The 25,250-nt window shown below is 39.1% G+C and overlaps 1 protein-coding gene across 2 annotated transcripts in view; it reads right to left on the bottom strand.

Moving 5' to 3' along the window:
- The window catches only part of HECTD1 (HECT domain E3 ubiquitin protein ligase 1), a 112,667-nt gene that overhangs the window by 25,471 nt on the left and 61,946 nt on the right, over positions 1-25,250 (bottom strand). The window contains exons 22-27 of one of the 2 annotated variants that reach the window (XM_049766568.1): positions 23,240-23,406; positions 22,966-23,142; positions 17,894-18,730; positions 17,005-17,226; positions 13,787-13,920; positions 3,079-3,201 (exon numbers count right to left, since the gene is read on the bottom strand). In XM_049766568.1, the coding sequence (XP_049622525.1) occupies positions 3,079-3,201; positions 13,787-13,920; positions 17,005-17,226; positions 17,894-18,730; positions 22,966-23,142; positions 23,240-23,406 (1,660 nt within the window). The remainder of the gene's footprint in view (positions 1-3,078; positions 3,202-13,786; positions 13,921-17,004; positions 17,227-17,893; positions 18,731-22,965; positions 23,143-23,239; positions 23,407-25,250) is intronic. The other variant, XM_049766569.1, reaches the window with a different exon arrangement.

Below are 25,250 nucleotides of genomic sequence, written 5' to 3'. Positions count from 1 at the left end.
AAGGAATCGAACCCAAGTTGGCTGCGTGCAAGGCAAATGCCCTAACGATGTGCTATTGCTCCAGCTCCCTCTCTATCACTTCTATAGTAAGCATAAAAGAAAAAAATTGAGTACCATATGTATCTACTGTGATTACTTAAAAATAATAAAATTATGTATGTCCTAATACATAATTTCTCAAGTATCTGCGATTTCAAGGACAAAATCCTTCTCTAGAAAGGCAGAAATCATTATAGAATAAGCTGAATAGTTAGGCTGTAAAAAAATTTTCCTTCAAAATTATTTTATGGGGAGGCCATCCTAGACAGAAGCTGAGAAGACACAAAATGTACAGAAAGGGGCCCGGAGAGATAGCACAGCGGTGCTTGCCTTGCAAGCAGCCGATCCAGGACCAAAGGTAGTTGGTTCGAATCCCGGTGTCCCATATGGTCTCCGGAGCCTGCCAGGAGCTATTTCTGAGCAGACAGCCAGGAGTAACCCCTGAGCACCACTGGGTGTGGCCCAAAAACCAAAAAAAAAAAAAAAAAAAAAAGTACAGAAAGAATATACAGAATATGCAAACATGTACATAAAAAACAAAAACTTTTATATATCATTCTTATGGGCCTTTTATCAAACAAGCAGATTTCTGGCAGTAGAGTACTTTTTACTTCTGAAGGCTTTCAGGGGTATATAAGAAGCAATTACATCACTCATCTCTTTCCAGGAGTTTGAGACCTTGAACAAATCAATGAGCTTAAAGACAGATGAACCCTGAAAGTGAAACAATCTGCATTTACCCTGGAAGCTTCTGTTTTCATTTGTATTTTGTTGGTTTGTTTATTTTTTGGGTAATACCTGACAGTGCGCAGGAGTTTGTCTTGGCTCTGCACTCAGAAACTACTCAGGACAGACTCGGTGGGCCTTATGGCATGCCAGGGATTGAACCCAAGTGGCTGTGTATAAAGCAAATGTCCTACCTCTTGTGTTATTGCTCTGGCACCCAGAAAGTCTCTTGTGATTTCACTGAAATTACTTACAAGTCAAACTGGCACCTGATAGCTCTAAAGTCAGAATATTTGTATTTTTCTCCTGAATCCAACATGTCAATATATGACCATTAACAAACAATTTATTTGAAAACAGATTAGTAATAACTCTTAAAGGGTACTGAGAAAATTCAAGTACTGTATTTTCCAGCGTATAAGACTTTTGAAACGAAAAAAAGTCAGCCGAAGAAAATCGGGAGTCGTCTTATACGCCGAGTATATCCCGAAAAACTTTTTTTTCTTTTTTTTTTTTTGGTTTTTGGTTTTTGGGCCACACCCGGCAGTGCTCAGGGGTTACTCCTGGCTGTCTGCTCAGAAATAGCTCCTGGCAGGCAGGAGGGACCATATGGGACACCGGGATTCGAACCAACCACCTTTGGTCCTAGATTGGCTGCTTGCAAGGCAAACACCGTTGTGCTATCTCTCCGGGCCCCGAAAAACATTTCAATATGCCACTAAACAAAAATTGTCTGGATATTGCCATCAAACGAATTTCCAACTCGATCCTGCACCAATCACTGCAAGGCTGCTCGGACCGCCTTTCTAACTCAGCCAATCCAAGCAGACTTTTGATGCATGCAAATTAGACAATGTTCTGTACCGAATCTGTACTGTCAAAAGCCTGCTCAGATTGGCCAGAGTCAGACAGGAAGTCTATGATAGTACAACCTTTGACCCTTTGCTTGTTGTGATTGGCTCACTGTGGTACATACAGTTGCAGCACAGGAACGTTCTGTCTTATACAGCGAATATAGGCCTAACTCTATGTTTTAACTGTAAAATTAGGGTGTCGTCTTATATGCCCAGTTGTCTTATACACTGGGAAATATGGTAATTAATTATGTAATGTATTGAGACCAGTGTCTACCACTAAATTAATAATCAATATTACTGGCATTATGTAACATTTGCAATCCATATTATGTAATAGTAATGCTATTTCTACTACTATTACAAATGTTGTAAATACTTGATAGTGGCCAATAACCACTTTATATTTCATGCTACTCAATGGCCAAGAGCTTACAGTGATGGCTAACCTTTCTCAGCCTGAGTGTCCAAACTGCCGCACAAAATCAAAGAATTTCCTCGAAGTGCCAAGCACACCAATTAAATCTTAATAACAAGATTTTAGTATCTAAAACTCTTTATAAATTTTATAAATTTATTAATTGCGGACCTTCCCGCATGCCAGCTGCAAGGCCTTTGCGTGCCACTGCTGGCACATGTGCCATAGGTTCGCCATCGTGGACTTAGAATGTCTTGCAAAATGTCACAAGTCCAAAGTCCCGGTGTCCCACATACACTGAATGAAATCTTTGTAGCTTCACTCCAAATGCTCCAGAAATCAAAAAATGACTTCTGGCTGCAAGTCCGTCAAGTACATGTGGACACTACAAAAAAAGAAGTGTGAGCTAGGAAAGTACTACAACCTGCGGTGAAGACATATGAGCACCAGTGCTTACACTGGTAAGCGCCACACTATGAGTACCTCAACTAAAGAGCTTAATCTCTAATAAATGATCATGTAATTGTAAAGTATTGTAAAGTAGTGAAAATCTTTGTGAGCACCATAGTTGGTGCAACCCACAGAGAGCATGACAGCTAGCACTTAATGAGCATTACAATCAGGTGTGTGAGCAACAGTGTCAACAATAAAGTAGGGAGAGCACTCAAAGAAAAAAAGGCCAAAATGGAAGTTTCAAGAAAGAAGTTTCTGGGGCCAGCCCTATATAGCACAGCTAGGACATTTGCCTTGCACATGGCCAACCTGGGTTTGATCCCCGAAAATTCCATATGGTCCACTAAGCCGCTAGGAGTAACCTGAGTGCTGCCAGGTAGGGTCCAAAAGTAAAAAGAAAAAAGTTTTTGTATACTTTATGCAACTGCAATTATGGAATACATCTGGGACATGGAGCCCAAACACTGGGGAAGCATCTTTCAATAATGAATCAGTAGCATGTTTTAGATTTTTTCTAGCCATTTTGGCTTGTGTTTTAATGTTAAAGGGGAAAATGCATTGCTGAGAGGAGAAACTTGAGGTTATTACCTGTTCACCGATAGGTCGACTCCCTGCTCCAGCAGGGACCTGTGGCAACTGTGAGGTAACAGCATGGTGAGTGACATCAGAGCGGGAACCAGCTCGACGCTGCAGGGATGGACGGCGCAGAATCTGTAGAGATATTTTAAAAGTGTAAAAACATGTTTAATTATTTGACCCATATCTTTAGTTCTCTTTACTAAACTTAACTTGAAACTCCCACTCAAATTACTGAAAATGTCATTTAAAAAACTTCAGAGACAGTATAGGAGTTAAGGTGCTTGCTTTGTACATGGCTGATTCCAGTTCAATCTCCAGCACCAATAATAGACAGAGCCAGGAATAGATCTTGAGCAATTATGTCTCCCCCACAAGAAAAAAACTCTTACTAGTGAGAGCCAGAGATACATACACTTCAACTAGCTAAAGTACATTTTGCATGCAGGAAATCTAGGTTTGATTCCTAAGCACTGAGTCAGAACTAGCCCATGAGCACTGCCAAATGTGGGCCCAAAATATCATAAATAGGGGACTGATGTGATAACACAGCAGTAAGGTGTTTGGCTTGCACTACCAAACCGGTTCAATCCCTGGCATCCTATATAGTCTCCTGAACCTGCTAGGAGTGATTTCTAGCACAGAGCCAGGAGTAACCCCTGAGTGCTGCCAGGTAAGGCCCATAAACAAAACAAAACAAAACCCCAAAAATCATAAGTAGGAAAAAATAAAAACTTTATATTAATCATATTTAGAAAAGTCTTATATATGATACAGGATGGTCTAAATTTATCATTTATCATATATGTAAAAATTCTCAAAAATAGTAATGTATATTTTCTAAACTATTATGTGTTTCTTGGAGTCCTTACCCTATTAAGACTCAAATAAAGCCTGCCCAATGGGGCCCGACTGTGAAAAATTGTGAGTGCTGCCTGTGTGTGTCTGTCTACTGTCCTGTCGCGTGAACCTCTTGGGAGTGGGCCGAAAGAGGCTCCAGAAAACTCGCTCTCCCAGAGGCACATTCTAGGGCGGGAACGCCAAGGAACTGCTCCATAACGTGAAAACTGGCTATAAGCAGTACTTTGCAGAAGCCAGGTCCCGTTTGTGACGTCAGGCTGGGAAAATCTACGAAACTACGCCTGCCCAGTGGGGCGCGACTGTGAAAAATTCTGTGTGCTGCCTGTGTATGTCTCTCTACTGTCCTGTCGCGTGAACCTCTTGGGAGTGGGCCGAAAAGAGGCTCCAGAAGAGCTCCGCTTCGCTAGGTGGCCGTGCGCTCTTTCTAAGGAAAGAACACCATCGCAATAAGAAGAAAAAAATCATACTAAGAACTGTGCTGAATCACTGAAGCCCAGCATTTTTCTCCGGACTGTCTTCTCTGCTGCGTGCTGGGGCCAAAGATTTGATCCTGTGTGAGGCTTCTTCCCGGAGGACTCCCCTCACTTGGAGACAAGTCGACTCATCCAGAAAGGGCGGACCCAGAGGAGTGTGGCTGCCTACATCATTTAGCCAATGAATACCACCACAACACGTAGAAAAACCCATAATACAAGTGTGACAATGGGAAAACAACACAGGCCAGCATCAGACATAGAGAATGAAGATGATAATTCTGATGACCAGATGATGACCAACCTCTCAGATAAGAAAAATCAACCTCTCAGATAAGGACTTTAAACAAGCAATATGGAAGACCCTCAAAGAATTCAAAGAAACAATGGATCGAGTTGAACAGAACACTAATAAGAACCAAGAAAATATGAAGACAGAAATCACAAAACTCCAAACTGAAATAACATGTCAACTAACAGGCCTGAATAACTCAGTAAACGACGTGAATGACAAAATGGATAAGCTCTGGGACAAGGTATCAGAAGCTGAGAATAGACTTGGTGCTGTGGCAGATGAGATAAATAACAATTCCATACAGCGGGAGAGACTGGAAAAAAAAACTTAAAGCAAATGAACAGACAGTGGAAAAATTAGTCAAAGAATGGGAACAGATGAAAATAGAAGTCTATGATAAGCTCAACAGAAACAACTTAAGAATCACTGGAATCCCAGAGACCCAGGAAGAAAATTTCCAGGAAGAATCAACGATCAAGAACATCATTAAAGGGGCCGGGTGGTGGCGCTAAAGGTAAGGTGCCTGCCTTGCCTGCGCTAGACTTGGACGGACTGCGGTTCGATCCCCCTGTGTCCCATATGGTCCCCCAAGCCAGGAGCAACTTCTGAGCACATAGCCAGGAGTAACCCCTGAGCGTTACCGGGTGTGGCCCAAAACCAAAAAAAAAAAAAAAAAAAAAAAAGAACATCATTAAAGAGAAACTTCCAGAGCTAAAGAATATATGTGATCAAATCCTGCATGCTCAAAGAGTACCAACCAAAAGAGACCCCAGAAAAATGCCCCAAGACATAATCTAGTCACAATGACAAATCCCACAGATAGAGACAGAATTCTGAAAACAACAAGATCAAAAAGGGAGCATCCTTGAGATTTACATACCAGAAACACTCAAGGCCAGAAAGCAGTGGTGGGATATTGTGACAAGACTGAATGAAATGAATGCTTCACCTAGAATACTGTACCCAGCAAAACACTTTCCGGTTTGACGGAAGAATACATGGTTTCACAGACAAAAAACAGCTCAGAAACTTTACAAACTCAAAACCACTCTTTTGTTTGTTTGTTTGTTTTTGTTTTGTTTTTGTTTTTGGGCCACACCCGGCGTTGCTCAGTGGTTAATCCTGACTGTCTGCTCAGAAATAGCTCCTGGCAGGCACGGGGGACCATATGGGACGCCGGGATTCGAACCAACCACCTTTGGTCCTGGATCGGCTGCTTGCAAGGCAAACGCCACTGTGCTATCTCTCCGGGCCCCATCAAAACCAGTCTTAAGAGAAAAACTGAAAGACAAGACTAACCAAAAGACACACCAAATTTCGATATAAAGATGGCATTAAATCCCAGGACATTCTTTCACTCAACATCAATGGACTAAATGCAACACTTAAGAGACACAGAGTGGCTCAATGGATCAAAAAACTCAATCCAACCTTCTGCTGCCTACAAGAAACGCACCTGAATAGTCAGAACAAACATAGACTTCAAATAAAAGACTGGAGAAAAATTATCCAAGCAAACAACACCCATAAAAAAGCTGGAGTGGCAATACTAATATCAGATAATGCAAACTTTATACTCAGGAAGGTTGTAAGGGACAAAGATGGACATTTTATATTAATCAAGGGGTATGTAGAACAGGAAGAAATAACTCTCCTAAACATATATGCACCGAATGAGGGGCCAGCAAAATATTTAATACAATTGTTGACAAATCTGAAAAATAATATCAATAACAACACAATAATTGTGGGGGACTTCAACACGGCTTTGTCAACACTGGATAGGTCAACCAGACTGAAACCCAACAAGAATATACTAGACCTGAGGAGAGAAATGGAAGAAAGAGGCCTAGTGGATATATATAAGACACTCCATCCCCAGAAACCTGGATATACATTCTTCTCCAATGTACATGGGACATTCTCCAGGATAGACTACATGCTGGCACATAAAACATATCTCCATAATATCAAGAGGATAGAAATTTTGCAGGCTACTTTCGCTGACCACAAGGCTCTAAAATTATTTGTGAATTCCAAAGGGACACAGAAGAAAAACTTTAACACCTGGAAGTTAAACAGCCTCATACTCAATAACCAGTGGGTCCGAGATGAAATCAAGGAGGAAATCAAAAGGTTCCTGGAAACAAATGACAATAAAGACACAAACTATCAGAACTTATGGGACACAGCAAAAGCAGTACTGAGAGGAAAATTTATAGCTTTGCAAGCACACATCAGGAAGGAAGAAGGGGCTTACCTGAGTAGCTTAATGACACAGCTAATAGAACTAGAAAGTGCTCAACAGAAGGACCCAAAAATAGGGAGACAGAAGGAAATAACAAAGCTGAGAGCAGAAATCAACAAAAAAACAAACCGAAAGATCAACGAAAGCAGAAGTTGGTTCTTGGAAAAAATAAACAAGATTGATAGACCACTGGCAAAACGTAACAGAGACAGAGAAAGAGAAACTTGATAACTCATATTAGGAATGAAAAAGGAGAAATCACTACTGATATGGCAGAGATTCAAAGGGTAATCAGAAACTACTTTGAGAAACTTTATGCCACTAAAAATGAGAGCCTGGAAGAAATGGATAAATTCTTGGACTCTTATAATCTTCCACGGTTGAAGGAAGAGGATGTAGCATATCTAAACACCCTCATCACTATTGATGAAATTAAAATGGTAATCAAATGTCTGCCGAAAAACAAAAGTCCAGGCCCAGATGGATTCACTAATGAATTCTTTCAAACTTTCCAAGAGGAACTACTACCAATCCTGGCAAGACTCTTTCATGAAATTGAACAAACGAAACATTTCCAAATAGCTTTTATGAAGCCAACATCACCTTGATACCTAAACCAGACAGAGATGCTACGAAAAAAGAAAATTACAGACCAATATCGCTGATGAATGCAGATGCAAAGATCCTCAACAAAATCCTGGCAAATAGGATTCAATGCCTCATTAAGAAGATCATCCACTATGATCAAGTAGTCCCAGGAATGCAAGGATGGTTTAACATCTGTAAATCTATCAGCATAATACACAACATCAACAATAAAAAAAATAAAAATCACATGATCATATCAATAAATGCAGAGAAAGCATTTGATAAGGTCCAGCACCCATTCTTGATCAAAACTCTCAGCAAGATGGGAATGGAAGGAACCTTTCTCAATATAGTTAAGGCCATCTACCACAAGCCAGTGGCAAATAATAACCTCAATGGAGAAAAACTAAAAGCCTTCCCTCTAAATTCTGGCACAAGACAAGGCTGTCCTCTCTCACCATTCCTATTCAACATAGCACTGGAAGTACTCGCTATAGCGATTAGGCAAGAAAAAGATGTCAAGGGAATCCAGATAGGAAAGGAAGAAGTCAAGCTCTCACTGTTTGCAGATGACATGATACTCTACTTAGAAAACCCTAAAGACTCTACCAATAAGCTTCTAGAAACAATAGACTCATATAGCAAGGTGGCAGACTACAAAATTAACACACAAAACTCAATGGCCTTTCTATACACCAATAGTAATAAGGAAGAAATGGACATTAAGAAAACAACCCCATTCACAATAGTGCCACACAAACTCAAATATCTTGGAATCAACTTGACTAAAAATGTGAAGGACCTATACAAAGAAAACTATAAAACTCTGCTCCAAGAAATACGAGAGGACATGCGGAAATGGAAACACATACCCTGCTCATGGATTGGCAGGATTAACATCATTAAAATGGCAATACTCCCCAAGGCATTATACAGATTTAATGCGATCCCTCTAAAGATACTCATGATATTCTTCAAAGAAGTGGATAAGGCACTTTTGAAATTCGTTTGGAACAACAAACACCCTAAAATAGCTAAAGCAATCATTGGGAAAAAGAATATGGGAGGAATTACTTTCCCCAACTTTAAACTTTACTACAAAGCAATAGTTATCAAAACAGCATGGTATTGGAATAAGGATAGGCCCTCAGATCAGTGGAATAGGCTTGAATACTCAGAAAATGTTCCCCAGACATACAATCACCTAATTTTTGATAAAGGAGCAGGATATCCTAAATGGAGCAGGGAAAGCCTCTTCAACAAGTGGTGTTGGTACAACTGGATAGCCACTTGCAAAAAATTAAACTTAGACCCTAAGCTAACATCATGTACGAAGGTAAAATCCAAATGGATGAAATACCTCGATATCAGACCCAAAACCATAAGATATATAGAACAACACATAGGCAAAACACTCCAGGACATTGAGAATACAGGCATATTCAAGGAGGAAACTGCACTCTCCAAGCAAGTGAAAGCAGAGATTAACAGATGGGAATATATTAAGCTGAGAAGCTTCTGCACCTCAAAGGAAATAGCACCCAAGATAAAAGCCACCCACTGATTGGGAGAAACTATTCACCCAACACCCATCAGATAAGGGACTAATCTCCAAAATATACACGGCACTGACAGAACTTTACAAGAAAAAAAAAATCTAATCCCATCAAAAAATGGGAAGAAGAAATGGACAGACACTTTGACAAAGAAATAAAAATGGCCAAAAGACACATGAAAAAATGTTCCACATCACTAATCATCAGGGAGATGCAAATCAAAACAACTATGAGGTACCACCTCACACCACAGAGAATGGCGCACATCACAAAAAATGAGAACAAGCGGTGCTGGTGAGGATGTGGAGAGAAAGGAACTCTTATCCACTGCTGGTGGGAATGCCGTCTAGTTCAACCTTTATGGAAAGCGATATGGATATTCCTCCAAAAACTGGAAATTGAGCTCCCATACGATCCAGCTATACCACTCCTAGGAATATACCCTAGGAACACAAAAATACAATACAAAAATTCCTTCTTTACACCTATATTCATTGAAGCACTATTTACCATAGCAAGACTCTGGAAACAACCAAGATGCCCTTCAACAGACGAATGGCTAAAGAAACTGTGGTACATATACACAATGGAATATTATGCAGCTGTCAGGAGAGATGAAGTCATGAAATTTTCCTATACATGGATGTACACGGAATCTATTATGCTGAGTGAAATAAGTCAGAGAGAGAGAGAAAAACGCAGAATGGTCTCACTCATCTATGGGTTTTAAGAAAAATGAAAGACATTCTTGCAATAATAAATTTCAGACACAAAAGAGAATAGAGCTGGAAGTTCCAGCTCACCTCAGGAAGCTCACCACAAAGAGTGATGAGTTTAGTTAAAGAAATAACTACATTTTGAACTGTCCTAATAAGAGAATGTATGAGGGAAATGGAAAGCCTGTTTAGAGTACAGGCGGGGGTCGGGTGGGGAGGAGGGAGATTTGGGACATTGGTGATGGGAATGTTGCATTGGTGATGGGTGGTGTTCTTTACATGACTGAAACCCAAACACAATCATGTATGTAATCAAGGTGTTTAAGATTTTTTAAATTCTAGCATTTTATGATGAGAAAGCTATATATATATGTAAAATGCAAAATGTATAAGAAGTTATATTAGAGTCTATTTCAGATAAAATTTTAATTCAAAGATCAGCACAGTAGTTACGTATTTCACTATTAAGTGAAATAAAAGAGCCACTGAAATGAAAACACATTCCCTGTCCATAGATGAGAATTAGCATTCTTCCAATGACAACTAGATTTAATGAAGTCCCTATAAAAATTACACCCATGACATTTTTCAAAGACAAATCAAATACTCTCACAGTTTATATCAAACAATAAAAGCCAACACAATTATAGGAAAAATGAGGATAGGAGGCTTCTCTTTCTCCAATATCAAATTATACTAATTATGTAGTACTGAAATAGGACAGACATACCAATGGAACAGAATGAACAATTCAGAAACACATTCTCAAAGACAGTTAAACTTGATAAAAGAGCTAAATGTATGAAGTCAAGCAAAGAAAGCAAACAAATGGTGTTGGCAAAACTGGTTGGACACATGTTAAAAAAAATCCATATTCCTTTCTAATACAAAAGTGTACTCTTCACTGTACAAAAGTAAAATGAAATAAAACTGAATTAAATACCTCAATATCTAACCTCAATCCATGAATTGTACAAAGAAACACGGGTAACACACTCTAGAGATATCTAGCTAGAGATATCTTCAATGATTTGATACCCTTAGCCAAGTTAACGGAAGCAAAGATAAAAATTTGGGACCTTATCAAACTGAGAATTTTTTGCACCACAAAAGAAACCATGACCAGAATAAAAAGACACCCCACAGACTGGGAGAAAATATATGCCCACTACTCATCTGACAAAGGGCTGATGACCTCAAGATATATTAAACACTGGTAGAATTTTATAGGAAAAATACAAAAACAAACAAAAAAGTATCCATCTAAAATTGTTCTACTTATCAGAGATGCAAATCAAATAATAATGAGATTATCATCCCATACCAGTGATGGTTCTACACATCACAAAGATCAAAACCCACCAGTGTTGACATGAATGTGGAGGAAAAGGGATGCTTATTCACTGATCATGGTAATGTTGATTTGTTCAGTCTTTTGGGATACAATATATGTTTCTCTCCCCCAATCCCCCATACAAGGGAATGAAGCTTCCATTATTATCAAGCAATTCTACTTGCTGGCATTTACCAAAGGGCTCAAAAGATGTTCAGAAAAGATGATTGCTCCCCTATGTTCAATGAAGCATTGTTTACAATAGCCAAAATCTGTAAACAATCCAAGATGACTAGATAAAGATAACTAGATAAATCCAGATGACTAGATAAACCATGATATACTACTCAGCTATAAGATGAAAGCATGGAGCTGGAGAGATAGCCAGAGAGGTAAGGCATTTGCCTTGCATGCAGAAGTACGGTGATTTGAATCCCGGCATCCCATATGGTCCCCTGAGGCTGCCTTGAGCGATTTCTGAGTGTAGAGCCAAGAGTAACCCCTGAGCGTTGACAGGTGTGACCCAAAAACCAAAATAAAATAAAATAAAATGAAAAGATGAAATTATGATCTGGAGAATATTTCCTCAGTAAAGTTAGTCAGAAGGCAGATATAGAATGATCCCTCTCAAATATGATACTAACAACAAATACCCAAAGGCAAAAGAAACTGAGAGCCTATTTTCAGAGGAAGTTTATCATAGTGTGGGAAGAATAATGGGGGGAAATGAACATTGCTAGAGACTGTTGAATTGGATTGTGTTATCATGAAGCCATATCAAGAGTACTCTAAATCAAAGAGCCCGAAATAAATTGGGAAAGATAGGGTTTCATGAGACTCAACAGCAGTGCAGGGGGCCATCAGAGCTACACACAGATGTGCTAATATATCAGTCATCGAACCTGGGAAACTATTTATGACAACTCCTAGTCTTTTAAACATTTTTTTTGTTTGTTTTGGGTCACACCCGGCAGCACTCAGGGGTCAATCCTGGTTCTAAGCTCAGAAATTGCTCCTGGCAGGCTCAGAGGATGCTGGGATTCTAACCACCTTCCTTCTTCATGCAAGGCAAACGTCCCATCTCCAAGTTATCTCTCCGGCCCCTTAAACAATTTTTTGAAAAATCACCTATTTTATGCCTCTGACTTTGTAAGAAATGTTAAGGTTATGCAAAGTTATAATTTGTAAACAGTAGGTACTAACAAATTTTAAGTGTAATTATTGTACAAATTTTCTTTTTCTCTTGCATGTTGCCAACCCTGGTTTGATCCCCAGCAAGATATGGTCCCTGAACATCTTCAGGAATGATCCCAAAGCACAGAGCCAGATACAGACCTTGAGCATTACTAGATGTGGCCCCAAACACATTAAAAAAAAAAAAGGGGGGGGGGGGAGGGCCACAATTGGCAGTGCTCAGGGTTTACTTCAGGCTCTGCTCCTGGCAGCCTCGGGGGACCATATGGGATGTGAGATTCGAACCCAAGTCTCTTCTCTCTTCTGGGCAGCCGCGTGCAAGGCAAACGCCCTAACACTGTGCTATTGCTCTGGGCTCAAAAAAAAATTTTTTTGTTGTTGTTTTTTGTTTTTGGGCCACACCAGGCGGTGCTCAGGGGTTACTCTTGGCTGTCTGCTCAGAAATAGCTCCTGGCAGTACGGGGGACCATATGGGACACCGGGATTCAAACCAACCACCTTTGGTCCTGGATTGGCTGCTTGCAAAGCAAACGTCGCTGTGCTCTCTCTCCGGCCCCTGCTCAAAATTTTTATTAACAATTATGTCCTCCTATTCTTTTGAGGGGGCTGACACCCTAAGATGGTCTCCTTTAGGGCCTCGCCTGTGATTTTACAGGGGACATTAAAGAACCAGATACCTAATTTGGAGATCTTTCATATAAAACATGTGTTCTGAAACCTGTTCTAAAACATCGACCTGTGGCAAAGTATTTTTCAAACAATTTACTGGGTGTGGATGCAGGGGAGGGTCTGGATCATATCTATTGGCACTCAGGAATGCCCCCATATATGATGCCGGAATCTAACCAGGGTTGGCAGTATACAAACAAACCCCTTAACCTCTGTATTATCTCTTCAACCACAACCAACCATATTTTCTTTAAAGAGAATCAAGAATGTCCAAATTAAGTGCTTTTCATGTGTGAAGTTGTGGCTTCCACCTCTGACACTAAAGGAAGTGGGGGGTGGAAGGAGTGATTTTCTGTACTTTCATACTGGTATCTAATTTCCTTGCTTCAAAGTTGGCTTGGGACTTTGCTTTTTCTCTTTTCATTTCAATTGCAGTACATGGGTGTTATTCATGTGACTTAGTGCCTTGGGAGGACCATGTGGTGTCAGGAATCAAACCAGAATACTCTTGTATAAAGCACTAGCCTTTAGAGCTCTCACTCCGACCACCCCTTATATTTCAGTTATTAACATCCATTCTTAGTTAAAAGAATGGAGAATAAAGAGAGAGTAAAGTGGGTAAGATGTTTGTCTTGTATGCAGCAGACCTAAATTTAACCTCTGGCACCCCAAATAGTTACCCGAAGGAGTGATAAAGGACAAAACACAGAGTCTCAAGTAAGCCCTAATGAGTACTGCTGGGTTTTGTTATCACCCTCTATCCCCAAATGGAGAATTTTCTCTCTACCATAACCTCCTCGTATTCTTGGTCTTCCTGATTGTCATCTTCATTTTCATCATCTTCCTCATCTGGCTCAGGCAAGTCTTCATCATCATCTAATTCAGCTAGAAGAGTACTAGCACGGCAACTGTCAAGGAAATCTAGAAAACAAAAGAAATAGCCTCATTCTCAATACAAAAGTAACAATGTATTGGATATTTAGATAAAGTAAAATTCAAAATGAACAAATATAAAAACTACACTTATGTTGCTACCCAACTCTTCCACTACTACACAAATAGCATAAGGGGGCCGGAGAGATAGCATGGAGGTAAGGCGTTTGCCTTTCATGCAGGAGGTCATCGGTTCGAATCCCGGCGTCCCATATGGTCCCCCATGGCTGCCAGGAGCAATTTCTGAGCCTGGAGCCAGAAATAACCTCTGAGCACTGCCGGGTGTGACCCCCCCCAAAAAAAAAAAAAACCACACACACAAACAGCATAAGAAACAAAGGTAAACTAATCACAAAAGCAGCAGGAAACAGAATAAAATAAAGATGACCACTAACTAAATATGGTTCTATAAAAAGAATTTGCTATAGTGGGAGGACGATAGGTTGATATGAGATTCTGATATGAGATAGTACTGAAATATTGTATGCATGAACTGATATCATTAATAGTACTATTAAGCCTCATTCATTGTCACTATGTACATTACATATTACTGTGAAAGATTTGTAATTCACTTTGACCACAATAAAAATTAAATTAAAAAAAAATAGTACTATAAAGTTGCTGTTCCTAAAATTCAAAAATCTTTAAGGTTAACAAAAGGGTTTTATTATGATTGTGACAGATGAGAGCAAAGAAAAGGATTCAATAGGATTTAAAGAACAGACCTGGGGCCAGGCGGTGGCGCTAAAGGTAAGGTGCCTGCCTTGCCTGCGCTAGCCTTGGACGGACCGCAGTTCGATCCCCCAGTGTCCCATATGGTCCCCCAAGCCAGGAGCAACTTCTGAGCACATAGCCAGGAGTAACCCCTGAGCGTTACCGGGTGTGGCCCAAAAAAAACCGGAAAAAAAAAAAAAAAACAGACCTAGGGGCCAGAGCAATAATACCTAAGTGCTAGGGCGATGTTTTGCATGTGGCTGGCTGACCTGAGTTCAGTGACTCTAAACCTCAACCCAGGAGTAAACCCTGAGCACTGACAGCTGTGGTCCCAAAACAAAACAATAGGGGCCAGAGAAATAGCAGGACATTTGACTTGCATGCGGCCGACCCAGGACAGACCTGGGTTCGATTTCCAGCATTCCATTTGGTCTGCTAGGATCGATTTTTGAGCAAAGGCTCAATGGGGTGAACACATTCTTTACAAGAGGGAGTCTAGAGCCAATCTCTGGCAGTTCAGGGTTCCCTGAGAATTTCCAGAAATAATCCTAGAACAAAGATTCAGAGTGGTCCCTGAACACCATTACATATGACCAGAATCACCCAGGAATGGAGCACATGCTTTGCATGCAGAAGGCAAGTCTGATCCTCACTGACATGGGTTCACTAATGAATTAGTCTCCCATCACAAATAAGAGTAAACCCCCCCCCGACAGAAAAAAATATAATTTTGGGGGGCTGGAGTGGTAGGGTGCTTGCCTTGCACCAGCTAACTTAGAACAAAGCACGGTTCAACCCCTCGGTGTCCCATATAGTCCCCCAAACCAGGAGTGATTTCTGAGCACATAGCCAGGAGTAACCCGAGTGTCACCAGGTGTGGCCCAAAAACAAAACAAACAAAACACATATATATATATGTATGTATGTATGTATGTATGTATGTATGTATGTATGTATGTATGTATGTATATACACACACACACATATAGTTTTTGTATGATTAAGAACTAGAATTTCTAGGCCTCTGGACCAAATATATATATTCACACACTCCCTCCCTCATCCCTCCCTCCCTCCCTTCCTTACATAATATATGATAATAATATATCTAGAAAGTTCATATGTTTAAATTCTAATCATTTTTATATATATAAATGATTAGAATTTAAACATACCAACTTTCCAGATTAAGACAACCTACTTGTTGAATAGACATCTATTTTTTTTATTGTTGGCTAGCAGTTATTCATAACCTTGATTTTTCTGCTAAATTCTCTCCTTCCAGTGCTATTTTTTTAATCATCAAAATGTTTGACTCAGAATTTAAAATCCAAAAGCTGCATTGTAATAACCTGAACTTAAAATATAACTGCACATGTAGCTACAATTTCTCACAGTTGATTTCCTGTTTGACTTTAGACCTCAAAGATTTTAGAATAAAATCTCCTGGGTTAATTTAAAAACTGAGGCATTTGAAAACTTTATAAATTATTTTCTTTATTTGATTTGAACACTTTATATAACATTTTGTCTTCCTTCCTTTCTCTCTCTTTTTCTTCTTTCTCTTCCTTCCTTTCTCTTTCTTCCTTCCACCCTCCTTCTCTCTCTCTCTTTCTTTTTTTTTTTTTTTGGTTTTTGGTTTTTGGGCCATACTCAAGCTAACTCGTGGCTCTGTAGTCAGGAATTATAGTCAGGGACTATATAGGATACTGGGATGAAAACTAGGTTGGTTTCCTGCAAAGCAAACGCCCTACCCACTGTGCTATAGTCCTGGCCCCACACACATATTTCTGAATGTATAACTTTAAGTCCAACTGTTACAACTAACTAGACAGAAAAAAAAAGACTTGACTTTATCCCAAAATTTGTTGTTGTTGCTGTTTTTGAATCACACCTAGCAGTGCTCTGGGGTTACTCCTGGCTCTACGCTCAGAAGTCGCTCCTGGCAGGCTCAGGGGACCATATGGGATTCAAACCTGGATCCGTCCTGTGTTGGCCGCATGCAAGGCAAATGCCTTACTGCTGCGCTATAGCTCCGGTCACACTAGCTGTATTCACGGTTTACTCCTGACTGTGTTATGTTCATGCCCAGCAGGGCTTAGAAGATATTATGTGGTGCCAGGGATGGAACTGGGGTTGGTCGCATGCATAGTAAGTGTCTTACTCACTGTACTACCTCTCCAGCCCCAGACGTTTCTTTAGAATCAGGTAAGAGCCTCATATTACTATTTTACAATCATAAAGAAGTTCTATTCCTAAATGAGAATTTTTCATCAAAGGTTTAAAAACATTTAGCAGGAAAAATACAAGGAAGGACCATTATGTAAATATCTAAATACTTTAACCATAACTTACCATATAAAGAATATTCTGCTTCCTGACCAGTGTCACTCTCACTGGAAGTTGATGTAAGGCTAGTGGTTAAAGTATTACTTAATGACTGACCAACTGATAAAACTGTTGTTGCTGTAGCTACATTGCTGCTGCTAGTAACACTGGATGTTGACATAGTCACTGTTGATGTAGTACCAGGTGTGGTCAAATTAGGGAAACTCTGGGCACCCATAAGAGGAGATGCTAAAGAAAAAAATAAAGCAAATCAGTATAAACTGGCATGACTGTAAAAACTTTAAATAATATTTTATATTTAGAAAAAAATCAAGGTCATAGAGCACATTAGTTACTAAAAGGTTAAAAAGAACAACTTTGGGAACCCAACAGAAATACAACAACTAAATTTTTTGTTTTACAACATTATTGTTTTCAAAAAAAATCAAGCCTAACTTTTTAAAGAAGTGAAACTGGTAATACTTTCCAATGGTATTGTTCAAGGGAATTACTTCGAGTTGTTAGTAGCTTAAATCAAATTTACATAAACTTTCACAAGCAGGTATCAATTTAGACAAGCAAAAACCAGTATGATGCTCTGGCTCATTATAACATTAGCTAACAGTTATCAACTTCCTCATGCAACTACACTTAATGATTTATCAGAGTAAACAACAGAAACAATTTATTTTCATTCTTTCCGAGTAAGAAATTCTTTAATATGCCTGATCTGGATTCTTAAAATTATCCTACAGAACTTTATTGCATATTAGTGAAGCGCTGATTTTGAGGTAGTTGTAGTGAACATGGTTATAAGCTAGTTCAATACTATACTCAGAATCCACTTAATAAGACACCTTCCTTGATAGCACTGAGTGGAAAAAGCATTGGGTTCCATAAGGAAAAGCTCACTTACTTGCTGTGCTCATCACATTCCTCCCCAAAGTATTAGTGTTGTTATCACTGCTGCTTCGGCTTAGATTCATGTTGTTCGTGGCATTAGTCCGTGCTATGTTTGCCACTCTCCTTACAAAACTCTCCAAGCTAGATGTTTCTCTTGAGGACAGATTAGGAACACTTGCACTAGAGCTCATGGGGGCCCCAGCAGCCAACAAAGAACTTACAGACAGTCTGTTACTTGCTGAAGAGCTAAGGGGTCGTTGTGAAGCTGCTTCTTTATTAGTTAATTCAGATACTGAACTAACATCAGGAGAACTAACACTAACAATTCCCATGGATATTGCACTAGACTCCCCAGGAGAACGAACAGAACTATCAGGGCCTAACTTCCTTTCAGCGTTTTCACTTCCCGTTTCCGCTGTTAAGGTGCTGGTGCTTGCACTGGAAGATGACCCTACTTCTGTTTGAGGGACGTTTTCAGCAGATGAAAGAACAACAATTGGTTCATGGACATCAGCTCCTGAAACTATACTGTGTTCCATTACAATTTCTGATCTCCGTTCCGTTTTGGTCGAACCCAAGCTGATGTCGCTGCTACTGGCCACGCTACACACAGAACTGCTGCTTCCTTTTCTACTTGAGGAGCCTGCAGCAGCTGATGTCTTGTCTGGACAGTTGTTTTTCACCAAGCTGCTCCATGATTGCGTTGTGCCTGAAACAGTGGATGAAACAGGTTTGGGTGATGCCACTGTATCAGGGTCGTACCCTGGTGCAAGCTTGAGGTCAAATTTTCCTTCTGCGCCCATACGGTAAGAGTTTGAGCCACCAGCATCCCAGGTGACATCAATCCAGCCTGGAAAGGGACAGGAGTTTGTGAGACCCAGCAGAAAGCAGATAGGAGCGTGTCAGACAGTAGCTCCACAATATGGGATCAGCTTTTCATCACCGCTGTACTTCTCTGAGTTTTTCTAGTCATTTTGGTCTGCCTCTAAAGCTAAATTCTTGCTTTTGTTTTTCTTATTCTTGTACTATTTAATCTTAATTTAAAAACAATGTAAGGGTCAGTTTACATTTACTGGGTATCTTTTCAGGGAAAGAACTATTAAAAATAAAAAGACTGATGCTTAGTATGTATATATGAATTCTAAGTAAAAGGGTTTTTTGGGAAGCTAAAGACAATTTTGTGTTTGAATGTCTTTTGCAGACACACACAAATAAAAACCCAAGATCTTCTGGTTCATCAATTATTTCTAAGTTTGGGCTATATACTACAAATGACAGATGAAATATTTTCATAACTACGTAGAATTGTTAAGTTTACCAGCTCAAATAATTCTAAGTAAGCATTTCGGTTGTGTTCTCAAAGTTCAGTGGTTACTTGGTTCTCTTAGATTTGAGCAAATATGAATAAACCACAAAGAATTCTAAAAATGAAAGCTGAATAGTATGCTAATTTATTAGAACCTACATGCTAAAAGTAATGATGTATAAAAATCTAACAAACATAATGATATTCAACCTGTATTTTGCTTTACTTAAAAATAATTAATCTCTTATTTTCAAAAGCATTAAATAAGGTTTCTGGAAGAGGCAATTAAAAGAAAATACTGCAATCTTATTTTAGTATTATAGGCTAACTACTTCAGGGAAAACACAACACATTAGAAACACACACATTAAGAAGTAACAAGTTCTTATAAAGTTTTAAAATATTTAAGTAAAAAAATATTTAAGTATACTCTTGAGTGTCTCACACACACATCAAGTTCAGGTTAAGTTTTATATGAAGCTCAGAAAGATAGACTATTCAATTACCAGTAGATTATCTGCATACAAGCAATTTGAAAGAAAAAAATTAACTGCCTGAAAGGTACATAATCTACTTTAGAAGTAACTTCAAATAGAATCAAGTTATTCTGCATGCAGAAATAATTTCTGAAGAAGCAACATGTAATTATCTTTTTTTTTGGTTTTTGGGTCACACCTGGCAGCGCTCAGGGATTACTACTGGCTCTACGCTCAGAAATCGCTCCTGGCAGGCTCGGGAGACCATATGGGAAACCAGGATTCAAACCACCATCCTTCCTTACCTCCATGCTATCTCTTTGGCCCCAATAACTATCTCTTTCTGTAATATAGAAAGCTTCAAAACATATCCTTCTGCCAAAAATGTAGTAAATTATCTTTAAATATATAGCATGTCAAATTTTTTAACAGTATATTTAAGTTTCATTAGGAGATAGATCATTCTCTTATGTTGATCACTATCAACAAATGTCTGACAATCTTCACATAGTAAGAAACTGCCAGGCACAATGAGTAAAGCGTTTGCTTTGCAAGCGTCTGACCTGGGACCAACTGAGTCCAATCCCTAGCATCCCATATGGTTCCCCAAGTGTGTCAGAGCGATTTCTGAACAGAGCCATAATTAACCGAGCACCGCTGGGTGTGGTAAAAACAAAACAGAAGTGTCATATACACTCAGTGGAAAATTGCCCTACATTAAAAAGATGAAACAGGGCCAGAGTGATAACACAGTGGTAGGGCATTTGCCTTGCATGCAGCCAATCCAAAACAGAGGGCTGTTAGAAAATCAGCGTCCCATATTGTCACGCCTGTGCCCGCCAGGAGCAATTACTGATCAAAGAGCCAGGAGTAACCCCTGAGCACTGCTCGGTGTGATCCAAATATCAAAAAAAAAAAAAAAAAAAAAAAAAAAAAGATGAAACAGTACCTTTTGGGATACTCTAATGGTACCTGATGGATGATTCTAAGGAGGTGGATAAACTAAGGAAGTAAAACATAGTTCCTGGATGGTTTCCTATCATGGAGTATGAATGACAAAAGCAAAGAAACTGGCAAAAAGCAAAGAACCCATATAAACTAATTCTCCAAATCATGGAAACCTACAGCGGTTATCAGCGAGAAAAAAAGAGCAGAGTGAAAGAAATGAGTAAGCTGATCCTTTTTAGTAGTGGTTGGCACAGGAACTCTGGTGAAATGTGAAGAAAGAATTATATGCATGTAGAGGTGTGAAGCTAAACTTCTGAGACCCTATAATATTGCAAACCAATGATAAATGATTTTAACCTGAAGGAAAAAATATCTCTACCAACAGATCCTTCAGGAAAGAAACAAACAGAACAAGGGAAAAGAACTTTAAAAAGTAACTTCATAATAGGCTTTAGAGTATGTTTAATCAAAGGCAAAGCAATAAAGGGAACAGACATACTATCCTTAAGTATTTCAGTAAAGTAAGAAAATGGCTTAACTGAGCATATGCTTTGCATGTAGGAGGCCAAGGTTTGATCCTGGCACCACATGATAACCTGGAGTTTAACTGGAATGATCCCAAGCATAGAGCCTGAGTACTACTGAGTATAAACCTACATACAAAGATGATAAATGTAAGTGTAAAACTCTGTATATCCATGCAAATAGGATCGAATTAAAAAGAAAGTTATCACTATCTAGTCATTATTCAAAACAACAGGTTTAAGAACTTAAAAGGCTAAGAATCCTGTCTGAAGGCTTTTAATGTAAGACCTAATGGAAAAGGCCATTTTGGTAAACCAGATCTCATATCCATCATATTAGGAAAATTAAAGTCTTTTCTTCTATATTAAACTTTGAAATAAAGTTTCCAATTTTCCTGAATAGTTGCTTCCAGCCTGAGAAATAAAACTGCTTTCATATACTTTTAAATAAGTCTATAAATACTTCAAAGCCAAAAAAAAAAAATAAATTTAGGGGAGAAAGAAATAACCAGCCTTAAGATAAGTAAAAACATTGATTTAAATGCCTCTATCATCTCAATTATTATGATTTTTATAAGTTTTATTATATACTTATTGTGGGAAACCTGCTCAGATTATGATTTGCAAGTACAAACAGAGAATGATTTTGTCTACAAGATAATTCAAGAAACAGAATATTCAAATAAAACTGTTTATTCAAGTAAATAAATTCTTTAATGACAAAGAACATAAATATTTTAAGATCCTAAAAGTCTAAAAATCATTCTATACACTGTAGCTTTTATCATAGTCCTTAGAATATTTGTTATAAGTTGAAAGAATTCAAACGTTTCTTCTTTGGTTTTTTTTTGTTGTTGTTTAGGTTTTTTTGGGTCACACCCGGCAGTTACTCCTGGCTCTACGCTTAGAAATCGCCCCTGGCAGGCTTGAGGGACCATATGGGATGCCAGGATTCGAACCACCATCCTTCTGCATACAAGGCAAATGCCCCATCTCCATGCTATTTCTCCAGCCCCTTCCTTTGGTTTTAAGGCTGGATAAAATTGGTAAGAATCTATTTGTTACTGGCTAAGAATAGATATACTAATGAATTAGTCTTAACTTGCAGAAAAAAAGAAATAGCTATTATTATTAATTCTGAAGTTGACAGCAGTTTGTTGAGTAGGTATGAATTTCCTTAAAATTTGTATCATCCAATGTTAAAAATTATCTTGATTTAGAGTCCAGAATGACAGTACAGTGGTTAAGGCTGTGCCTTGCACACATCCAACATGATCAATTCCTGCTCATTGCCTGAGCCTGTCAGTAGTGATCCCTAAGCACAGAGCCAAGAGCAAGCTCAAAGCACTACTGGGGTGTACCCACAAACAAAAAGCTTTCTCATTTAAATATTAAGAACACTTATTAAATAAGGAAAATTAAGCACCCAAGAAAAAATGGTAGGCATTGAGAAAACTATGAAATATAATTTACTAATAAGGAGGCTATATTTTGTTATGTATAGAGGACAACTAAAAATATCACAACTTTATTTTCCACATAACTTACACAAAAGAAAAAAATTACTACTTAATTCCTGTCAGGCTAACAACAAGATAAAGAAAAGCACAAGAAAAAAATTTAAAAGCATAAATATAAAGAATTTTTTAAAAAACCTGAAAATCCCATATGTTTAAAGGATATTAAACTTATAGCTGCTTATTAATCAACTCAGAGTATCAGTAAATTTCAAATCAAATATGAAAGTTTCATTATTTCTAGATAATTTTTTCACTTTAAAAAAAGATGCTTTCGTAAAGCATTTCACCACAAATGCTAAGCACCCACTCACCATTGTGTAGTTCTCCTGTGACAGTGCCTTCTCCCTGAAGGCTACCATCCTGATCACGCCATTTCCAATCCAGGCCTCTAATCACACGAGCTCCTGGAACCATGTATTTCAGAACCTGAGAACGTACAAGACGCCTCTGTCTTCTAAGATTGGCTTCTGCTTCCTTTGCTGCTTTACCTATGATACAGAAATTAGAGAAATATAAACAAAGTCACTTTTTTTCCTAAATTCAACTGTGTAGCAAGTAAGAAAAAATCTACTCCCATCTCATTACCTAGCTGATCTTCACATACTCCATTTACAGTGCCATAAAGTTCAAATCCAGACAGTGAGAGGTAGTGTGTTTGTCCACTAGCATTCTTCCCCATCTGCTTAATTCGCACATGGCGCCATCCTTGCTTCTCATCCTTTGGTGGATCAAGAGGCCAAGTTGCTGTTGACCTGTGAGTGTTGTTAGGGAAAAAATTGTGTAATGTTTTGAAACAGATGAACAGTCAGCATAAATAAAATAAAATTACATAATAAAAATTACTGCAAAATCTAATTTTCATATACAGTTAACAATTTATTAGAAAAAGCAAGATTTCAAAAATGAGGTGGCCAGAGCAATAATATAGTAGGTAAAGCTTTTATATGCAGCCAACCAGGATTTGATCTTCAGTGTCCCATATGATCGCTGAACCCACCAGGACTGATTCCTGAGTGCAGAGCTAGGTGTAACACTGGTGGGTGCATCACTGGATATGGGGTCCTCCCCAATAAATAAAAAAAAAAAAAAAAATGAAGGTAATATAGAAAATAAGCTTAAAACAAAAACCAGTTGGTTGGAGTTGCTGGCTAGTGTCAAAGTACATGCCTTGCATACATGAAACCTGGGGTCCAATCCCTAGCAGCACAAAGATATGTAAATAAAAATAAAACAGTAATATTTTTAGTCAAACCTATATGAGATTCCTGGACATCAGAAAAATAACAACAGGGGACAGGAGGTATAGGAAAGTAGTAAGTCGTTTGCCTTGTACATGACCAACACGGGAGGAATCCGGGTTCGAATCTCGGCATTCCATATGGTCCCCCAAGCTGCCAGGAACTACTTCTGGGTGTAGAGCCAGGAGTAAACTATTGATCAGTGCCAGGTGTGACCCAAAAACCAAAACCAAAAACCAAACACCAAAAAAAAAAAAAAAAAGAATAAAGAAAAGGGAAGGAGGAGAATAAGCAGTTATTTAAAACAAAACAGAAAGCAACTGTGAGAGTTGAGTGAAAGCATCACCAGCATCCCATTTAGTACCCTGACCCTCCCGGAATGATTTCAGAGCAAGGTGGAACCCAACTACCACTGGGTGTGGCCTCAAAACCAAAAATAAATAAAAAAAAAAGCCACCAACAATAACAACAAAAACAAAAAGGTGGGGTTGTCTAGAATACTCTTGGCCCCAGAGTATAGTGAGAAGTAAAGAAATTCGTTGGAAGGGTGCACATCGGGGGTAAGGCATTTGCCTTGCACTTGGCCAACACAGGATGGACCCTGGTTCAATCGACAGCATCCCATATGATTCTCCATGCCTGCCAGTAGTGATTTCTGAGCACAGAGTCAGGAGTAACCTGAGTGTCACAGGGTGTGACCCAAACAAAACAAAACAACAACAAAGCAAGAAATTCAGTGGAGGAGAAAAATGTGAAATAACAGAGAACAGGGGCTAAGGCAGGGGTCTCAAACTCATGGCCTTTGCAGCCCTCCGTACAACATTTTGTGGCCCACGGCCGGCCGGCCTTCAAATATCGCAGTATTCGCGATAATTCACTTACCGAATAATTACAATAAAAATCGCATTAGTAAGAAAAAAAATCGCATTAAACATTTGCATGCCCCGAGCAGGTCCGTTCCGAGTATGCAGATGTTTAATACGATTTTTTGCGATTTTTTTCTTACTAATGCGATTTTTTATTGCGAATATTCGGTAAGCGATATCCCTTATGCGGCCCTGCCTCACCCCGGTTTTGCCTCCTGTGGCCCCCAGGTAAACTGAGTTTGAGAACCCTGGGCTAAGGGAACTCAAAATTGGTAGCCCTGAGACCTAAACTTAAAAGGGTACCTGTCGGAGCCGCAGCAGTGGCACTAGAGGTAAGGCATCTACCTTGCAAGCACTAGCCTAGGACAAAGCTCGGTTAGATCCCCTGGGGTCCCATATGGTCCCCCAAGCCAGGATCGGTTTCTGAGCACATAACCAGGAGTAACAACCCCTGAGCGTCACTGGGTGTGGCCCAAAAAAACAAAAAACAAA

Source organism: Suncus etruscus, chromosome 2, assembly GCF_024139225.1.
Source record: "Suncus etruscus isolate mSunEtr1 chromosome 2, mSunEtr1.pri.cur, whole genome shotgun sequence".
Lineage (NCBI taxonomy): Eukaryota > Metazoa > Chordata > Mammalia > Eulipotyphla > Soricidae > Suncus > Suncus etruscus.
The sequence above is the reverse complement of the archived record's forward strand: the minus strand, read 5'-3'. Positions and strand labels throughout refer to the sequence as shown.